Source organism: Bombina bombina, chromosome 4 (assembly GCF_027579735.1).
Source record: "Bombina bombina isolate aBomBom1 chromosome 4, aBomBom1.pri, whole genome shotgun sequence".
Lineage (NCBI taxonomy): Eukaryota > Metazoa > Chordata > Amphibia > Anura > Bombinatoridae > Bombina > Bombina bombina.
Window position 1 is genome coordinate 229,109,532 of NC_069502.1, and position 19,269 is coordinate 229,128,800.

At 41.7% G+C, this 19,269-nt stretch overlaps 1 protein-coding gene across 1 annotated transcript in view; it reads right to left on the bottom strand.

Moving 5' to 3' along the window:
• RNF168 (ring finger protein 168) overlaps nucleotides 1-19,269 on the bottom strand; it is a 150,842-nt gene that overhangs the window by 40,770 nt on the left and 90,803 nt on the right. The window contains exon 5 of the mRNA XM_053711441.1: nucleotides 6,893-6,962. Within this exon, the coding sequence (XP_053567416.1) occupies nucleotides 6,893-6,962 (70 nt within the window). The remainder of the gene's footprint in view (nucleotides 1-6,892; nucleotides 6,963-19,269) is intronic.

Genomic DNA, 19,269 nt, shown 5'->3' on the forward strand with positions numbered 1-19,269 from the left:
TAGTGACGTATGGGATAATGACTACCCAAGAAGTGGATCTTTCCACACAAGAGTCACTAGAGAGGGAGGGATAAAATAAAGACAGCCAATTCCTGCTGAAAATAATCCACACCCAAAATAAAGTTTAACGAAAAACATAAGCAGAAGATTCAAACTGAAACCGCTGCCTGAAGTACTTTTCTACCAAAAACTGCTTCAGAAGAAGAAAATACATCAAAATGGTAGAATTTAGTAAAAGTATGCAAAGAGGACCAAGTCGCTGCTTTGCAGATCTGGTCAACCGAAGCTTCATTCCTAAACGCCCAGGAAGTAGAAACTGACCTAGTAGAATGAGCTGTAATCCTCTGAGGCGGAGTTTTACCCGACTCAACATAGGCAAGATGAATTAAAGATTTCAACCAAGATGCCAAAGAAATGGCAGAAGCTTTCTGGCCTTTTCTAGAACCTGAAAAGATAACAAATAGACTAGAAGTCTTACGAAAAGATTTCGTAGCTTCAACATAATATTTCAAAGCTCTAACAACATCCAAAGAATGCAACGATTTCTCCTTAGAATTCTTAGGATTAGGACATAATGAAGGAACCACAATTTCTCTACTAATGTTGTTGGAATTCACAACTTTAGGTAAAAATTCAAAAGAAGTTCGCAACACCGCCTTATCCTGATGAAAAATCAGAAAAGGAGACTCACAAGAAAGAGCAGATAATTCAGAAACTCTTCTGGCAGAAGAGATGGCCAAAAGGAACAAAAAACTTTCCAAGAAAGTAATTTAATGTCCAATGAATGCATAGGTTCAAACGGAGGAGCTTGAAGAGCTCCCAGAACCAAATTCAAACTCCAAGGAGGAGAAATTGACTTAATGACAGGTTTTATACGAACCAAAGCTTGTACAAAACAATGAATATCAGGAAGAATAGCAATCTTTCTGTGAAAAAGAACAGAAAGAGCAGAGATTTGTCCTTTCAAAGAACTTGCGGACAAACCCTTATCTAAACCATCCTGAAGGAACTGTAAAATTCTCGGTATTCTAAAAGAATGCCAGGAAAAATGATGAGAAAGACACCAAGAAATATAAGTCTTCCAGACTCTATAATATATCTCTCGAGATACAGATTTACGAGCCTGTAACATAGTATTAATCACAGAGTCAGAGAAACCTCTTTGACCAAGAATCAAGCGTTCAATCTCCATACCTTTAAATTTAAGGATTTCAGATCCTGATGGAAAAAAGGACCTTGTGACAGAAGGTCTGGTCTTAATGGAAGAGTCCACGGTTGGCAAGAGGCCATCCGGACAAGATCCGCATACCAAAACCTGTGAGGCCATGCCGGAGCTACCAGCAGAACAAACGAGCATTCCTTCAGAATCTTGGAGATTACTCTTGGAAGAAGAACTAGAGGCGGAAAGATATAGGCAGGATGATACTTCCAGGGAAGTGATAATGCATCCACTGCCTCCGCTTGAGGATCCCGGGATCTGGACAGATACCTGGGAAGTTTCTTGTTTAGATGGGACGCCATCAGATCTATTTCTGGAAGTTCCCACATTTGAACAATCTGAAGAAATACCTCTGGGTGAAGAGACCATTCGCCCGGATGCAACGTTTGGCGACTGAGATAATCCGCTTCCCAATTGTCTACACCTGGAATATGAACCGCAGAGATTAGACAGGAGCTGGATTCCGCCCAAACCAAAATTCGAGATACTTCTTTCATAGCCAGAGGACTGTGAGTCCCTCCTTGATGATTGATGTATGCCACAGTTGTGACATTGTCTGTCTGAAAACAAATGAACGATTCTCTCTTCAGAAGAGGCCAAAACTGAAGAGCTCTGAAAATTGCACGGAGTTCCAAAATATTGATCGGTAATCTCACCTCCTGAGATTCCCAAACTCCTTGTGCCGTCAGAGATCCCCACACAGCTCCCCAACCTGTGAGACTTGCATCTGTTGAAATTACAGTCCAGGTCGGAAGCACAAAAGAAGCCCCCTGAATTAAACGATGGTGATCTGTCCAACAAGTTAGAGAGTGTCGAACAATCGGTTTTAAAGATATTAATTGAGATATCTTCGTGTAATCCTTGCACCATTGCTTCAGCATACAGAGCTGAAGAGGTCGCATGTGAAAATGAGCAAAGGGGATCGCGTCCGATGCAGCAGTCATAAGACCTAGAATTTCCATGCATAAGGCTACCGAAGGGAATGATTGTGACTGAAGGTTTCGACAAGCTGTAATCAATTTTAAACGTCTCTTGTCTGTTAAAGACAGAGTCATGGACACTGAATCCATCTGGAAACCCAGAAAGGTTACCTTTGTCTGAGGAATCAAAGAACTTTTTGGTAAATTGATCCTCCAACCATGATCTTGAAGAAACAACACAAGTCGATTCGTATGAGATTCTGCTAAATGTAAAGACTGAGCAAGTACCAAGATATCGTCCAAATAAGGAAATACCACAATACCCTGTTCTCTGATTACAGACAGCAGGGCACCGAGAACCTTTGTAAAAATTCTTGGAGCTGTAGCTAGGCCAAACGGCAGAGCCACAAACTGGTAATGCTTGTCTAGGAAAGAGAATCTCAGAAACTGATAGTGATCTGGATGAATCGGAATATGCAGATATGCATCCTGTAAATCTATTGTGGACATATAATTCCCTTGCTGAACAAAAGGTAAGATAGTCCTTACAGTTACCATCTTGAACGTTGGTATCCTTACATAACGATTCAATATTTTTAGATCCAGAACTGGTCTGAAGGAATTCTCCTTCTTTGGTACAATGAAAAGATTTGAATAAAACCCCATCCCCTGTTCCGAAACTGGAACTGGCATAATTACTCCAGTCAACTCTAGATCTGAAACACATTTCAGAAATGCTTGAGCTTTTACTGGATTTACTGGGACACGGGAAAGAAAAAATCTCTTTGCAGGAGGTCTCAACTTGAAACAAATTCTGTACCCTTCTGAAACAATGCTCTGAATCCAAAGATTGTGAACAGAATTGACCCAAATTTCCTTGAAAAAACGTAACCTGCCCCCTACCAGCTGAGCTGGAATGAGGGCCGCACCTTCATGTGGACTTAGAAGCAGGCTTTGCCTTTCTAGCTGGCTTGGATTTATTCCAGACTGGAGATGGTCTCCAAACTGAAACTGCTCCTGAGGATGAAGGATCAGGCTTTTGTTCTTTGTTGAAACGAAAGGAACGAAAACGATTATTAGCCCTGTTTTTACCTTTAGATTTTTTATCCTGTGGTAAAAAAGTTCCTTTCCCACCAGTAACAGTTGAAATAATGGAATCCAACTGAGAACCAAATAATTTGTTACCCTGGAAAGAAATGGAAAGTAAAGTTGATTTAGAAGCCATATCAGCATTCCAAGTTTTAAGCCATAAAGCTCTTCTAGCTAAAATAGCTAGAGACATAAACCTGACATCAACTCTGATAATATCAAAAATGGCATCACAGATAAAATTATTAGCATGTTGAAGAAGAATAATAATATCATGAGAATCACGATGTGTTACTTGTTGCGCTAAAGTTTCCAACCAAAAAGTTGAAGCTGCAGCAACATCAGCCAAAGATATAGCAGGTCTAAGAAGATTACCTGAACACAGATAAGCTTTTCTTAGAAAGGACTCCATTTTCCTATCTAGAGGATCCTTAAACGAAGTACCATCTGACGTAGGAATAGTAGTACGTTTAGCAAGGGTAGAAATAGCCCCATCAACTTTAGGGATCTTGTCCCAAAATTCTAATCTGTCAGGCGACACAGGATATAATTGCTTAAAACGTTTAGAAGGAGTAAATGAATTACCCAAATTATCCCATTCTTTGGAAATTACTGCAGAAATAGCATCAGGGACAGGAAAAACTTCTGGAATAACTACAGGAGTTTTAAAAACCTTATTTAAACGTTTAGATTTAGTATCAAGAGGACCAGAATCCTCTATTTCTAAAGCAATTAGGACTTCTTTAAGTAAAGAACGAATAAATTCCATTTTAAATAAATATGAAGATTTATCAGCATCAACCTCTGAGACAGAATCCTCTGAACCAGAGGAATCATCAGAATCAGAATGATGATGTTCAGTTAAAAATTCATCTGTAGGGAGAGAAGTTTTAAAAGATTTTTTATGTTTACTAGAAGGAGAAATAACAGACATAGCCTTCTTTATGGATTCAGAAACAAAATCTCTTATATTATCAGGAACATTCTGCACCTTAGATGTTGAAGGAACTGCAACAGGCAATGGTACTTTACTAAAGGAAATATTATCTGCTTTAACAAGTTTGTCATGACAATCAATACAAACAACAGCTGGAGGAATAGCTACCAAAAGTTTACAGCAGATACACTTAGCTTTGGTAGATTCAGCACTTGACAGCGATTTTCCTGTAGTATCTTCTGACTCAGATGCAACGTGAGACATCTTGCAATATGTAAGAGAAAAAACAACATATATATAAAGCAAAATTGATCAAATTCCTTAAATGACAGTTTCAGGAATGGGAAAAAATGCCAAAGAACAAGCTTCTAGCAACCAGAAGCAATAAAAAATGAAACTTAAATAATGTGGAGACAAGAGAGACGCCCATATTTTTTCGCGCCAAATAAGACGCCCACATTATTTGGCGCCTAAATGCTTTTTGGCGCCAAAAATGACGCCACATCCGGAACGCCGACATTTTTGGCGCAAAATAACGTCAAAAAAATGACGCAACTTCCGGCGACACGTATGACGCCGGAAACGGAAATAGAATTTTTGCGCCAAAAAAGTCCGCGCCAAGAATGACGCAATAAAATGAAGCATTTTCAGCCCCCGCGAGCCTAACAGCCCACAGGGAAAAAGTCAAATTTTAAGGTAAGAAAAATGTTAAATTAAAATGCATTATCCCAAATATGAAACTGACTGTCTGAAAAATAAGGAAAGTTGAACATTCTGAGTCAAGGCAAATAAATGTTTGAATACATATATTTAGAACTTTATAAACAAAGTGCCCAACCATAGCTAGGAGTGTCACAAAAAATAAGACTTACTTACCCCAGGACACTCATCTACATATAGTAGATAGCCAAACCAGTACTGAAACGAGAATCAGTAGAGGTAATGGTATATATAAGAGTATATCGTCGATCTGAAAAGGGAGGTAAGAGATAAATCTCTACGACCGATAACAGAGAACCTATGAAATAGACCCCTTAGAAGGAGATCACTGCATTCAAATAGGCAATACTCCTCACATCCCTCTGACATTCACTGCACGCTGAGAGGAAAACCGGGCCCCAACTTGCTGCGGAGCGCATATCAACGTAGAATCTAGCACAAACTTACTTCACCACCTCCATCGGAGGCAAAGTTTGTAAAACTGAATTGTGGGTGTGGTGAGGGGTGTATTTATAGGCATTTTGAGGTTTGGGAAACTTTGCCCCTCCTGGTAGGAATGTATATCCCATACGTCACTAGCTCATGGACTCTTGCTAATTACATGAAAGAAATGATAGGCAGGCGCCACTAACCACCACTTTGCCTGCATCAGAGAGGAGTCAGCCTGCTTTTCATATGCATAAGGAATTAAACTTTGGGAAATGTCACTTTTTCCTTACTCAAAAACCGTGCAGGCAGACACAGTGAAGTTAAAAAGGCTTAAGGTGGGTATGATTTGTAATAATTTTATGGGTGTTTATTAAATTCTACATGTGTGTATGTGTGAACCTGTGCTGCTGTATTAGTGATAATATATTTTTATGTGAGTGAGCTTCTGTGCAGATGTATATGTATTTAATTGTATATGTATGCGTGCATGTATGAGTGAACTTCTGTGCAGATGTATGTGCATGCATGTGTGAGTGAGCTTCTGAGTCGATATATATGTATTTAATTGTATATATATGTGTGAGTGAGCTTCTGTGCTGATGTGTATGGCTTTGATGTACAACATGTAAGAGTACCTGCTAATAGCCTTTGGACTATGTGAGTGCCATGTACAGTATTCATACTTACCTTAATAGCACTCTACTGTGCTTACCAGCTGCAAACAGACTGAGTCCAGTAGAGAGCCCATCCAGTGCTGTGCATGTCCCAACAGAGAATTAGAGTAAGGAGTATAAAGACAAACCAACCAGAGAAGGGACCAGTCCCTGCAACACCTGTAGCAGACTTGTGACCAACTCCTCACTGGGAGTAATTATGTCAATGCTGAATACCCCAATCTCCCATCTATCTCTTCCAGTCATGTCTCTTAGGGGGGAAATGGGCCTCAAATCGGCTCTCAGTAAAAAATCTTGAGCTACTCAATTCTTCACCTTCCTCTTGGGGAGGCGAAGATAAGACTAGCATATCAGAGAGGTGGGAGGGATTAAATGCTCTTGGAGTTGAGGGAATCGTTGCTTCCTCCTAGTGGCCAGGGGTTGAATCCAAGGAGTAATGGCTCCTGGACTCTCACACACTTACAAAATAAATTAAACATTACAGCCATGCATATACAGTCTCATCCTACATAATTAAAAATTAATTCTTATTTCAGGATGAAAAACCTTTGGATTATAATGTATTTTAATTAGAAAGAAATCTTCAAATAGATTATAAAAAACATTTGTCATTTTGATTTGTATCCACCCTGATATATATGTGTTTCTGAGTTTCGAAAAAGCCAGTAATGTCACTGATGTGACTGCATCTGTCATAGTGCAAGATTTTGTGTGCCCCAAGATGGTGGCACCCATTATGAACTACAACAATGCAAAATCTTTGGTCTTGCAGACACTTCCAATAGCTAAATTACATTGAGAACAGAGACTGCTGATCTGCTGAACAGATATTTGATATGGAGAATAATGGTAAAACAGAGAGAACATTGTAAGGCTTCTACTTTGTAAGATCTGTAAACATTACCAGAAAATTATTATTCATGGGTTCAGAACTCAAATCTTCCAGATCTCTTCGAGGCTTTGGAGACAGAAATCTACACACACACAAAAAAAAAAAAAAAGGAAGACTAATTTAAGACCAAAAGGCTTCGTTATATATGCACCGACATTTGCTTTTTATGACATGACAAGAAAAAAAAATAGCTAAGCAAATGAAGCACGTATTAAAAGGGACAGAACATTAAACATTTAACTTAAATAGATTGGAGATTGGATAGACTCTATCCAATCTATTTAAGTTAAATGTTTAATGTTCTGTCCCTTTTAATAAGTGCCTCATTAGCTTAGCTATTTTTTTTTTTTCGATAGAGCACGAAAATGTAAACAACTTTCCATTTTACTTATGTTATCAATTTTGCTTAGTTCTCTTCGTAACCTTTATTAAAAAGCAATCCTAAGGTGAGCTCAGAAGCGTGCACATATCTATAGCCATCTGGCAGCAGTGACTGCATCAATGAATAACATAGCTATAAATCAGTGGTGTCAAAGATAGTTTCACCTGGCCTATCCTTGTATACAGTTTTAAAATGATCTCTTCACTTGGCACTCACAAGATAAATACAGACAACTGAGTATGTCTATTGTGGGCTATAACTCCCACCATGCACTACTACTTGGGTAAAATGTCACTTCCAGTGCTTAATATATCTACCTATTGACACTTACTCAGTTTAAGCAGCCCTCATGGGAGGACGACACTTGGCCAGTGGCCCCCAGATACATTGAGCTTGATATCCCTGCTATAAACAATGTTGCAAACACTGCTGCCATAGAATGCTAAATAGACGTGCACACTCCTAAGCTATTATCGGCCTACCTTGCTTTACTCTTCAAAAAAGGATAAAAAGGAAATTTATGCTTACCTGATAAATTTATTTCTTTTACGATATGACGAGTTCACGGATTTCATCCTTACTTATGGGATATCGCCTCCTGGTCAGCAGGAGGAGGCAAAGAGCACCACAGCAGAGCTGTATATATAGCTCCTCCCTTCCCTCCCACTCCAGTCATTCAACAGAAGTTAGGAAGAGAAAGGAAAAGCCAAGGTGCAGAGGTGACTGAAGTTTAACAAAAAATAAAGACCTGTCTCATAAAACGACAGGGTGGGTCGTGGACTCATCATATCGTAAAAGAAATAAATTTATCAGGTAAGCATAAATTTCCTTTTCTTTTACAAGATATGACGAGTCCACGGATTTCATTCTTACTTACGGGATACAATACCAAAGCTATAGGACACGGATGAAAGGGAGGGACAAGACCGGAAACTAAACGGAAGGCACCACTGCTTGAAGAACCTTTCTCCCAAAAACAGCCTCGGACGAGACCAAAGTAACAAATTTGGAAAATTTGGAAAAAGTGTGAAGAGACGACCAACTTGCAGCCTTGCAAATCTGTTTAACAGAAGCATCATTTTTAAATGCCCTTGAGGAAGCCACAGCCCTAGTAGAATGAGCCGTAATTCTTTCAGGAGGCTGCTGTCCAGCAGTCTCGGATGCAAAATGGATGATACTCTTCAGCCAAAAAGAAAGGGAGGTAGCGGTAGCTTTCTGGCCCCTACGTTTTCCGGAAAAAACAACAATAATGAAGATGATTGACGAAATTCTTTAGTCACCTGCAAGTAAAACTTCAGGGCACGGACCACGTCCAAGTTATGTAACAGACGCTCCTTCTTAGAAGGATTGGGACACAATGAAGGTACAATAATTTCCTGATTAATATTTTTGTTGAAAACAACCTTAGGAAGAAAACCAGGTTTGGTATGTAACACTACCTTATCAAAATGAAAAATAAGGTAAGGAGAATCACATTGTAGAGCCGAAAGCTCAGAAACTCTGCGAGCAGAAGAAATAGCAACCAAAAATAAAAAACTTTCCAAGATAACTTAATATCTATGGAATGCATAGGTTCAAATGGAACCCCTTGAAGAACGTTAAGAACTAAATTCAAACTCCAAGGAGGAGCAATAGGTCTAAACAAAGGCCTGATTCTAGTTAGAGCCTGACAAAAAGATTTAACATCTGGAACATCTGCCAGACGCTTGTGTAACAAAAAAGAGAAAGCAAAAATCTGTCCCTTTAAGGAACTTGCCGATAACCCCTTCTCCAATCCTTCTTGGAGAAAGGACAAATCCTAGGAATCCTAATCTTACTCCATGAGTAACCCTTGGATTCGCACCAATAAAGATATTTACGCCATATCTTATAGTAAATCTATCTAGTAACAGGCTTACGTGCCTGAATCAAGGTATCAATGACCGAATCAGAGAACCCTCGTTTAGATAAAATCAAGCGTTGAATCTCCAAGCAGTCAGCTGTAGAGAAATTAGATTCGAATGATGGAAGGGTCCCTGAATGAGAAGGTCCTGCCTCAATGTAAGCTTCCACGGTGGCAGAGATGACATGTCCACCAGATCGGCATACCAAGCCCTGCGAGGCCACGCAGGAGCGATGAGAATCACTGAAGCCCTCTCCTGTTTGATCCGAGCAATCACCCGGGTAAGGAGAGCAAACGGTGGAAACACATAAGCTAGGTTGAACGACCAAGACACTGCCAAGGCATCTATCAGTTCGGCCTGAGGATCCCTGGACCTGGATCCGTATCTCGGGAGCTTGGCATTCCGGCCTGCCCTATCTGAGAATCAGGGTGGCAAAGACCTCCGGATGGAGTTCCCATTCCCCTGGATGAAACGTCTGTCTGCTCAAAAAACGCTTCCTAGTTGTCCATTCCTGGGATTTAGATTGCTGACAGATAAGAGTGAGCCTCCGCCCATCGAATTAACTAGAATACTTCTATCATCGCTAAGGAACTCCTTGTTCCTCCCTGATGAGTGATGTAAGCCACAGTCGAGATATTGTCCAACTGAAATTGGATGAATTTGGCCGAAGCCAACTGAGGCCAAGCCTGAAGCACATTGAATATTGCCAGAATATTGATTGGAAGTAGAGACTCCGACCGAGTCCACACACCCTGAGCCTTCAGGGAATTCCAGACTACGCCCCATCCTAGTAGACTGGCGTCCGTTGTCACTATCACCCATGAGGGTCTGCGGAAGCATGTCCCTTGAGACAGATGATCCTGCGACAACCACCAAAGAAGAGAGTCTCTTGTCTCCTGATCCAGATCTATCTGAGGAGACAAATTTGCATAATCTCCATTCCACTGTCTGAGCTTGCTCAGCTGTAGAGGTCTGAGATGAAAACGAGCAAACTGAATGATGTCCATTGTTGCCACCATCAATCCAATTACCTCCATGCACTGAGCCACTGATGGCCGAGGATTGGACTGAAGGGATCGGCATGTATTTAGAATCTTTAACTTTCTGACTTCCGTCAAAAAGATCTTCATGGATAGAAAGTCGATTAGAGTTCCCAGGAAGGGAACCCTTGTCTGTGGAATTAGTGAACACTTTTCTAGATTCATCTTCCACCCGTGAGGACTCATAAAAGATAGAACAATGTCAGTATGATATCAGTTGATAAGACGACGCCTGAGAATCGCTAGCAGAGACCCTAGAACCTTAAAAAATTATGGGTGCCGTGGCCAGCCCGAAAGGAAGGGCCACAAACTGAAAATGTTTGTCCCAAAAGGCAAACTTTAGGAACTTGTGACGATCTCTGTGGATAGGAATATGAAGATATGCATCCCTTAAGTCCACGGTAGTCATATATTGACCCCCTGGATCAATGGAAGAATAGTCCGAATAGTCTCCATCATGAAGGATGGAACTCTTAGAAACTTGTTCAGACTCTTGAGAACTAAAATGAGTCGGAACGTTCCCTCCTTATTGGAAAAAACAAAAAGATTGGAGTAAAACCCCTGCCCCTGTATTGGAACGGGACAAATTACTCCAATGGAGTAGAGGTCTTTTACACAACGGAAGAACGCCTCTCTTGTTATCTGGTCTACAGACAATCAAGAAGAAGAAGAAAACCTTCCTCTGGGGAAGGAATTTTTGAACTCCAACTGATACCCTTGAGACACGATTTCTAGTGTCCAGGGATCCTGAACGTCTCTTATCCAAACCTTAACAAAAAGGAACAGTCTGCCCCTACCAGATCCGGCCTTGGATCAGAGGCATGCCGTCACGCTGACTTAGTCCCACTTTCATACTTCTTGGTTTGCCTAGGCTTCCAAGAAGGGTTGAGTCTCCATGCAGGCATAGAAAGTTTCCACTGTCTTATCCTGCGTGATAAAGGGTATTGACCTCGGGGTACCCTTTTTATATGCAGTGTCAATGCCCACTATGCTACAGAAGTAGCCCGAGAACAGAACTGAACAAGGGTTAAAAGACTCATCCCGCAGACCAAGGCTGTACCCATAAGGTCCCGCGGGCAAAGACCGAACCCTCTTAAGGTTCTCATGCTGACAATATCAATATAATGGTCCGCCAGCACCGGGATGCGATCAGCAACCCTTGAGCTGCAAGCCACCGGACCACTGAAATTGAACCTGCAACCCTTGGGTTGCTACAGAGTTAAGCCCTAGTGTCATAGCAATTGTAGAGCTACCTGACCGGCTAAATACATTTATGTGTCTTTATACCATCCTATAGACCCAAAGGATGACCTAATAAAATAACAGTTCCATTTTGGTTAAGAAAATTTTCACACAAAAACAGAATTTATGTTTACCTGATAAATTACTTTCTCCAACGGTGTGTCCGGTCCACGGCGTCATCCTTACTTGTGGGATATTCTCTTCCCCAACAGGAAATGGCAAAGAGCCCAGCAAAGCTGGTCACATGATCCCTCCTAGGCTCCGCCTACCCCAGTCATTCGACCGACGTTAAGGAGGAATATTTGCATAGGAGAAACCATATGATACCGTGGTGACTGTAGTTAAAGAAAATAAATTATCAGACCTGATTAAAAAACCAGGGCGGGCCGTGGACCGGACACACCGTTGGAGAAAGTAATTTATCAGGTAAACATAAATTCTGTTTTCTCCAACATAGGTGTGTCCGGTCCACGGCGTCATCCTTACTTGTGGGAACCAATACCAAAGCTTTAGGACACGGATGATGGGAGGGAGCAAATCAGGTCACCTAGATGGAAGGCACCACGGCTTGCAAAACCTTTCTCCCAAAAATAGCCTCAGAAGAAGCAAAAGTATCAAACTTGTAAAATTTGGTAAAAGTGTGCAGTGAAGACCAAGTCGCTGCCCTACATATCTGATCAACAGAAGCCTCGTTCTTGAAGGCCCATGTGGAAGCCACAGCCCTAGTGGAATGAGCTGTGATTCTTTCGGGAGGCTGCCGTCCGGCAGTCTCGTAAGCCAATCTGATGATGCTTTTAATCCAAAAGAGAGAGAGGTAGAAGTTGCTTTTTGACCTCTCCTTTTACCGGAATAAACAACAAACAAGGAAGATGTTTGTCTAAAATCCTTTGTAGCATCTAAATAGAATTTTAGAGCGCGAACAACATCCAAATTGTGCAACAAACGTTCCTTCTTCGAAACTGGTTTCGGACACAGAGAAGGTACGATAATCTCCTGGTTAATGTTTTTGTTAGAAACAACTTTTGGAAGAAAACCAGGTTTAGTACGTAAAACCACCTTATCTGCATGGAACACCAGATAAGGAGGAGAACACTGCAGAGCAGATAATTCTGAAACTCTTCTAGCAGAAGAAATTGCAACCAAAAACAAAACTTTCCAAGATAATAACTTAATATCAACGGAATGTAAGGGTTCAAACGGAACCCCCTGAAGAACTGAAAGAACTAAGTTGAGACTCCAAGGAGGAGTCAAAGGTTTGTAAACAGGCTTGATTCTAACCAGAGCCTGAACAAAGGCTTGAATATCTGGCACAGCTGCCAGCTTTTTGTGAAGTAACACAGACAAGGCAGAAATCTGTCCCTTCAGGGAACTTGCAGATAATCCTTTTTCCAATCCTTCTTGAAGGAAAGATAGAATCTTAGGAATCTTAACCTTGTCCCAAGGGAATCCTTTAGATTCACACCAACAGATATATTTTTTCCAAATTTTGTGGTAAATCTTTCTAGTTACAGGCTTTCTGGCCTGAACAAGAGTATCGATAACAGAATCTGAGAACCCTCGCTTCGATAAGATCAAGCGTTCAATCTCCAAGCAGTCAGCTGGAGTGAGACCAGATTCGGATGTTCGAACGGACCTTGAACAAGAAGGTCTCGTCTCAAAGGTAGCTTCCATGGTGGAGCCGATGACATATTCACCAGATCTGCATACCAAGTCCTGCGTGGCCACGCAGGAGCTATCAAGATCACCGACGCCCTTTCCTGATTGATCCTGGCTACCAGCCTGGGGATGAGAGGAAACGGCGGGAATACATAAGCTAGTTTGAAGGTCCAAGGTGCTACTAGTGCATCCACTAGAGCCGCCTTGGGATCCCTGGATCTGGACCCGTAGCAAGGAACTTTGAAGTTCTGACGAGAGGCCATCAGATCCATGTCTGGAATGCCCCACAGTTGAGTGACTTGGGCAAAGATTTCCGGATGGAGTTCCCACTCCCCCGGATGCAATGTCTGACGACTCAGAAAATCCGCTTCCCAATTTTCCACTCCTGGGATGTGGATAGCAGACAGGTGGCAGGAGTGAGACTCCGCCCATAGAATGATTTTGGTCACTTCTTCCATCGCCAGGGAACTCCTTGTTCCCCCCTGATGGTTGATGTACGCAACAGTTGTCATGTTGTCTGATTGAAACCGTATGAACTTGGCCCTCGCTAGCTGAGGCCAAGCCTTGAGAGCATTGAATATCGCTCTCAGTTCCAGAATATTTATCGGTAGAAGAGATTCTTCCCGAGACCAAAGACCCTGAGCTTTCAGGGATCCCCAGACCGCGCCCCAGCCCATCAGACTGGCGTCGGTCGTGACAATGACCCACTCTGGTCTGCGGAAGGTCATCCCTTGTGACAGGTTGTCCAGGGACAGCCACCAACGGAGTGAGTCTCTGGTCCTCTGATTTACTTGTATCCTCGGAGACAAGTTTGTATAGTCCCCATTCCACTGACTGAGCATGCACAGTTGTAATGGTCTTAGATGAATGCGCGCAAAAGGAACTATGTCCATTGCCGCTACCATCAACCTATCACTTCCATGCACTGCGCTATGGAAGGAAGAGGAACGGAATGAAGTATCCGACAAGAGTCTAGAAGTTTTGTTTTTCTGGCCTCTGTCAGAAAAATCCTCATTTCTAAGGAGTCTATTATTGTTCCCAAGAAGGGAACCCTTGTTGACGGAGATAGAGAACTCTTTTCCACGTTCACTTTCCATCCGTGAGATCTGAGAAAGGCCAGGACGATGTCCGTGTGAGCCTTTGCTTGAGGAAGGGACGACGCTTGAATCAGAATGTCGTCCAAGTAAGGTACTACAGCAATGCCCCTTGGTCTTAGCACAGCTAGAAGGGACCCTAGTACCTTTGTGAAAATCCTTGGAGCAGTGGCTAATCCGAAAGGAAGCGCCACGAACTGGTAATGCTTGTCCAGGAATGCGAACCTTAGGAACCGATGATGTTCCTTGTGGATAGGAATATGTAGATACGCATCCTTTAAATCCACCGTGGTCATGAATTGACCTTCCTGGATGGAAGGAAGAATTGTTCGAATGGTTTCCATTTTGAACGATGGAACCTTGAGAAACTTGTTTAAGATCTTGAGATCTAAGATTGGTCTGAACGTTCCCTCTTTTTTGGGAACTATGAACAGATTGGAGTAGAACCCCATCCCTTGTTCTCCTAATGGAACAGGATGAATCACTCCCATTTTTAACAGGTCTTCTACACAACGTAAGAATGCCTGTCTTTTTATGTGGTCTGAAGACAACTGAGACCTGTGGAACCTCCCACTTGGGGGAAGCCCCTTGAATTCCAGAAGATAACGTTGGGAGACTATTTCTAGCGCCCAAGGATCCAGAACATCTCTTGCCCAAGCCTGAGCGAAGAGAGAGAGTCTGCCCCCCACCAGATCCGGTCCCGGATCGGGGGCCAACATTTCATGCTGTCTTGGTAGCAGTGGCAGGTTTCTTGGCCTGCTTTCCCTTGTTCCAGCCTTGCATTGGTCTCCAAGCTGGCTTGGCTTGAGAAGTATTACCCTCTTGCTTAGAGGACGTAGCACTTTGGGCTGGTCCGTTTCTACGAAAGGGACGAAAATTAGGTTTATTTTTGGCCTTGAAAGGCCGATCCTGAGGAAGGGCGTGGCCCTTACCCCCAGTGATATCAGAGATAATCTCTTTCAAGTCAGGGCCAAACAGCGTTTTCCCCTTGAAAGGAATGTTAAGTAGCTTGTTCTTGGAAGACGCATCAGCTGACCAAGATTTCAACCAAAGCGCTCTGCGCGCCACAATAGCAAACCCAGAATTCTTAGCCGCTAACCTAGCCAATTGCAAAGTGGCGTCTAGGGTGAAAGAATTAGCCAATTTGAGAGCATTGATTCTGTCCATAATCTCCTCATAAGGAGGAGAATCACTATCGACCGCCTTTACCAGCTCATCGAACCAGAAACACGCGGCTGTAGCGACAGGGACAATGCATGAAATTGGTTGTAGAAGGTAACCCTGCTGAACAAACATCGTTTTAAGTAAACCTTCTAATTTTTTATCCATAGGATCTTTGAAAGCACAACTATCTTCTATGGGTATAGTGGTGCGTTTGTTTAAAGTGGAAACCGCTCCCTCGACCTTGGGGACTGACTGCCATAAGTCCTTTCTGGGGTCGACCATAGGAAACAATTTTTTAAATATGGGGGGAGGGACGAAAGGAATACCGGGCCTTTCCCATTCTTTATTTACAATGTCCGCCACCCGCTTGGGTATAGGAAAAGCTTCTGGGAGCCCCGGGACCTCTAGGAACTTGTCCATTTTACATAGTTTCTCTGGGATGACCAACTTGTCACAATCATCCAGAGTGGATAATACCTCCTTAAGCAGAATGCGGAGATGTTCCAACTTAAATTTAAACGTAATCACATCAGGTTCAGCTTGTTGAGAAATGTTCCCTGAATCAGTAATTTCTCCCTCAGACAAAACCTCCCTGGCCCCATCAGACTGGTTTAGGGGCCCTTCAGAACCATTATTATCAGCGTCGTCATGCTCTTCAGTATCTAAAACAGAGCAGTCGCGCTTACGCTGATAAGTGTGCATTTTGGCTAAAATGTTTTTGACAGAATTATCCATTACAGCCGTTAATTGTTGCATAGTAAGGAGTATTGGCGCGCTAGATGTACTAGGGGCCTCCTGAGTGGGCAAGACTCGTGTAGACGAAGGAGGGAATGATGCAGTACCATGCTTACTCCCCTCACTTGAGGAATCATCTTGGGCATCATTGTCATTGTCACATAAATCACATTTATTTAAATGAGAAGGAACTCTGGCTTCCCCCACATTCAGAACACAGTCTATCTGGTAGTTCAGACATGTTAAACAGGCATAAACTTGATAAAGTACAAAAAACGTTTTAAAATAAAACCGTTACTGTCACTTTAAATTTTAAACTGAACACACTTTATTACTGCAATTGCGAAAAAATATGAAGGAATTGTTCAAAATTCACCAAAATTTCACCACAGTGTCTTAAAGCCTTAAAAGTATTGCACACCAAATTTGGAAGCTTTAACCCTTAAAATAACGGAACCGGAGCCGTTTTTAACTTTAACCCCTTTACAGTCCCTGGTATCTGCTTTGCTGAGACCCAACCAAGCCCAAAGGGGAATACGATACCAAATGACGCCTTCAGAAAGTCTTTTCTATGTATCAGAGCTCCTCACACATGCGACTGCATGTCATGCCTCTCAAAAACAAGTGCGCAACACCGGCGCGAAAATGAGGCTCTGCCTATGATTTGGGAAAGCCCCTAAGAATAAGGTGTCTAAAACAGTGCCTGCCGATATAATCTTATCAAAATACCCAGATTAAATGATTCCTCAAGGCTAAATATGTGTTAATAATGAATCGATTTAGCCCAGAAAAAGTCTACAGTCTTAATAAGCCCTTGTGAAGCCCTTATTTACTATCTTAATAAACATGGCTTACCGGATCCCATAGGGAAAATGACAGCTTCCAGCATTACATCGTCTTGTTAGAATGTGTCATACCTCAAGCAGCAAGAGACTGCTCACTGTTCCCCCAACTGAAGTTAATTCCTCTCAACAGTCCTGTGTGGAACAGCCATGGATTTTAGTGACGGTTGCTAAAATCATTTTCCTCATACAAACAGAAATCTTCATCTCTTTTCTGTTTCTGAGTAAATAGTACATACCAGCACTATTTTAAAATAACAAACTCTTGATTGAATAATAAAAACTACAGTTAAACACTAAAAAACTCTAAGCCATCTCCGTGGAGATGTTGCCTGTACAACGGCAAAGAGAATGACTGGGGTAGGCGGAGCCTAGGAGGGATCATGTGACCAGCTTTGCTGGGCTCTTTGCCATTTCCTGTTGGGGAAGAGAATATCCCACAAGTAAGGATGACGCCGTGGACCGGACACACCTATGTTGGAGAAAAATTGCACTGTGTCTTTAAAATAAAAAGAGCATCTTATTACTGTCATGCAAACCCATAGGAATATGAAGATAATATTGCTGGAACCAGACATTGTCAAGAACCTCAAAGCAATGTCTAAGCAAGGAACCGCAGAGCACTGCCTGTGGGTAAGCCAGAATTTCAGACACTAAAGGTATAAAATGTGGAAAGGATTGGCCGGAGACATCAGACTCCTAAAATGTTTCACATTAGGAGTACATAAAAGAAAAACCAATAAAAGCAAATATGTTACTATCTCTGAATTTTTAAAAGGATAACATTTTTCCTCTACAGCAACTCATAGAAATAACAAGAGTGTAATATTGACAACCTCTCATTTCTGTGACCAAAATTATTCAAGCATTATGGTAACCCTGCTGGAAACATATTCCAGACTTGTGCTGCAAGGAACCGCAGAGTACCGCATGTGGGAGAAAAAAGATCATTATCTTTGGAGTACACTTGATCCCTGTTAAGTACCAAACTGTAATATACCATAAACAGCAGAATGTATCAAATAAAAGGGACCCCACAAAAAAACGGTATTGTCACTTTAAATCAACTTCGTTCATAATAAATGAAGTTAAACACTTTAAATAGTATAGACACCCCATATATGTTTAATCACTATGTCAAAATGAAAAACAATGGAGTAGGGAAGTTGAACTGTGAACTACTGTTGAACTACAACTGAGGACACAGAAAAACGTTGTGTAAACTGTACGCTACTAGTGCAAGAAAGCATTCAAGCAATAACCCATCAGTGTGTTCCTGGAACGGCATAAAAAGGGGACGCGTAAAACCTTCGGTAACATAGCCTAGCCCCGCTCATCGTGGGCGTATCAGGCTGAAACTAAGATGAAAAGAAAGAGACAAGTCGTAAAGCACTATAACACACCATAGAATGAAGCTCCCATTGCTTTTAACAAAACGGGGTAAACATTCCGGAATAAGCTCTTTCAAAAGCTGTCCGGTGCAATCAGACATATGAAGTGCGCAACTAAAAAAAAAAAGGCGCCAAACCCAACTCTGCCCAACGTGGGCGTTATCAGTATCTTCTCCCCGGTCGCTATATATATATATATATATATATATATATATATATATATATATATATATATATATATATATATATATATATATATATATATATATATATATATATATATATATATATATATATATATATATATATATAAATATATATATATAAATATATATATAAAAACGGTCTACGGGGAAATGTAAAAGCACCAAACAGTTGAATCCGAATAATAAAACAAAACAACGGATTCCCAAACATTAAGCCATACAAGCATAGATTATAAATTGTGGCCATAACAGATCTCCCCGTCGGCTATATAGGAAACCGCTGAGAGAAAATAACTTAAGCCCTTACGTTACTGAACCACTCTAGCCCAGCAATATGAGAACTCCCGGTCGGCTATAATTAAACCACCGGGAGGAAAAAGATGCAAGAGCAGAGTCCTGCTTAACGTTAAATTCGGAGGATATATACAACAACCCCAGTCTCATGTATCGCCTCACACTGAGCCTTGTGCTTGCTAGCTCTACAGAGAAGGCTTTGTTATATACACACGGCTCGTTCAATGCATGGCTTCCTTTTCTTTTAGCAATGCAGAGAGAACTAAACCTTGCCCCTAACTGTCCCACAACATCCCCTGAAGCTCTGGGTGGGCCATTCTATATATGTAAGGGAGTGAAAATTGATGAGGGCTAAAACAGAGTGCCCAACTTCTTTCTGAGACTCCTTCTCACCCCCAGAATAAAGTTAGCACTTACCTCATCTACCGCCGGACAGTAAGGCAGTCTCCAGGTGTGTGAG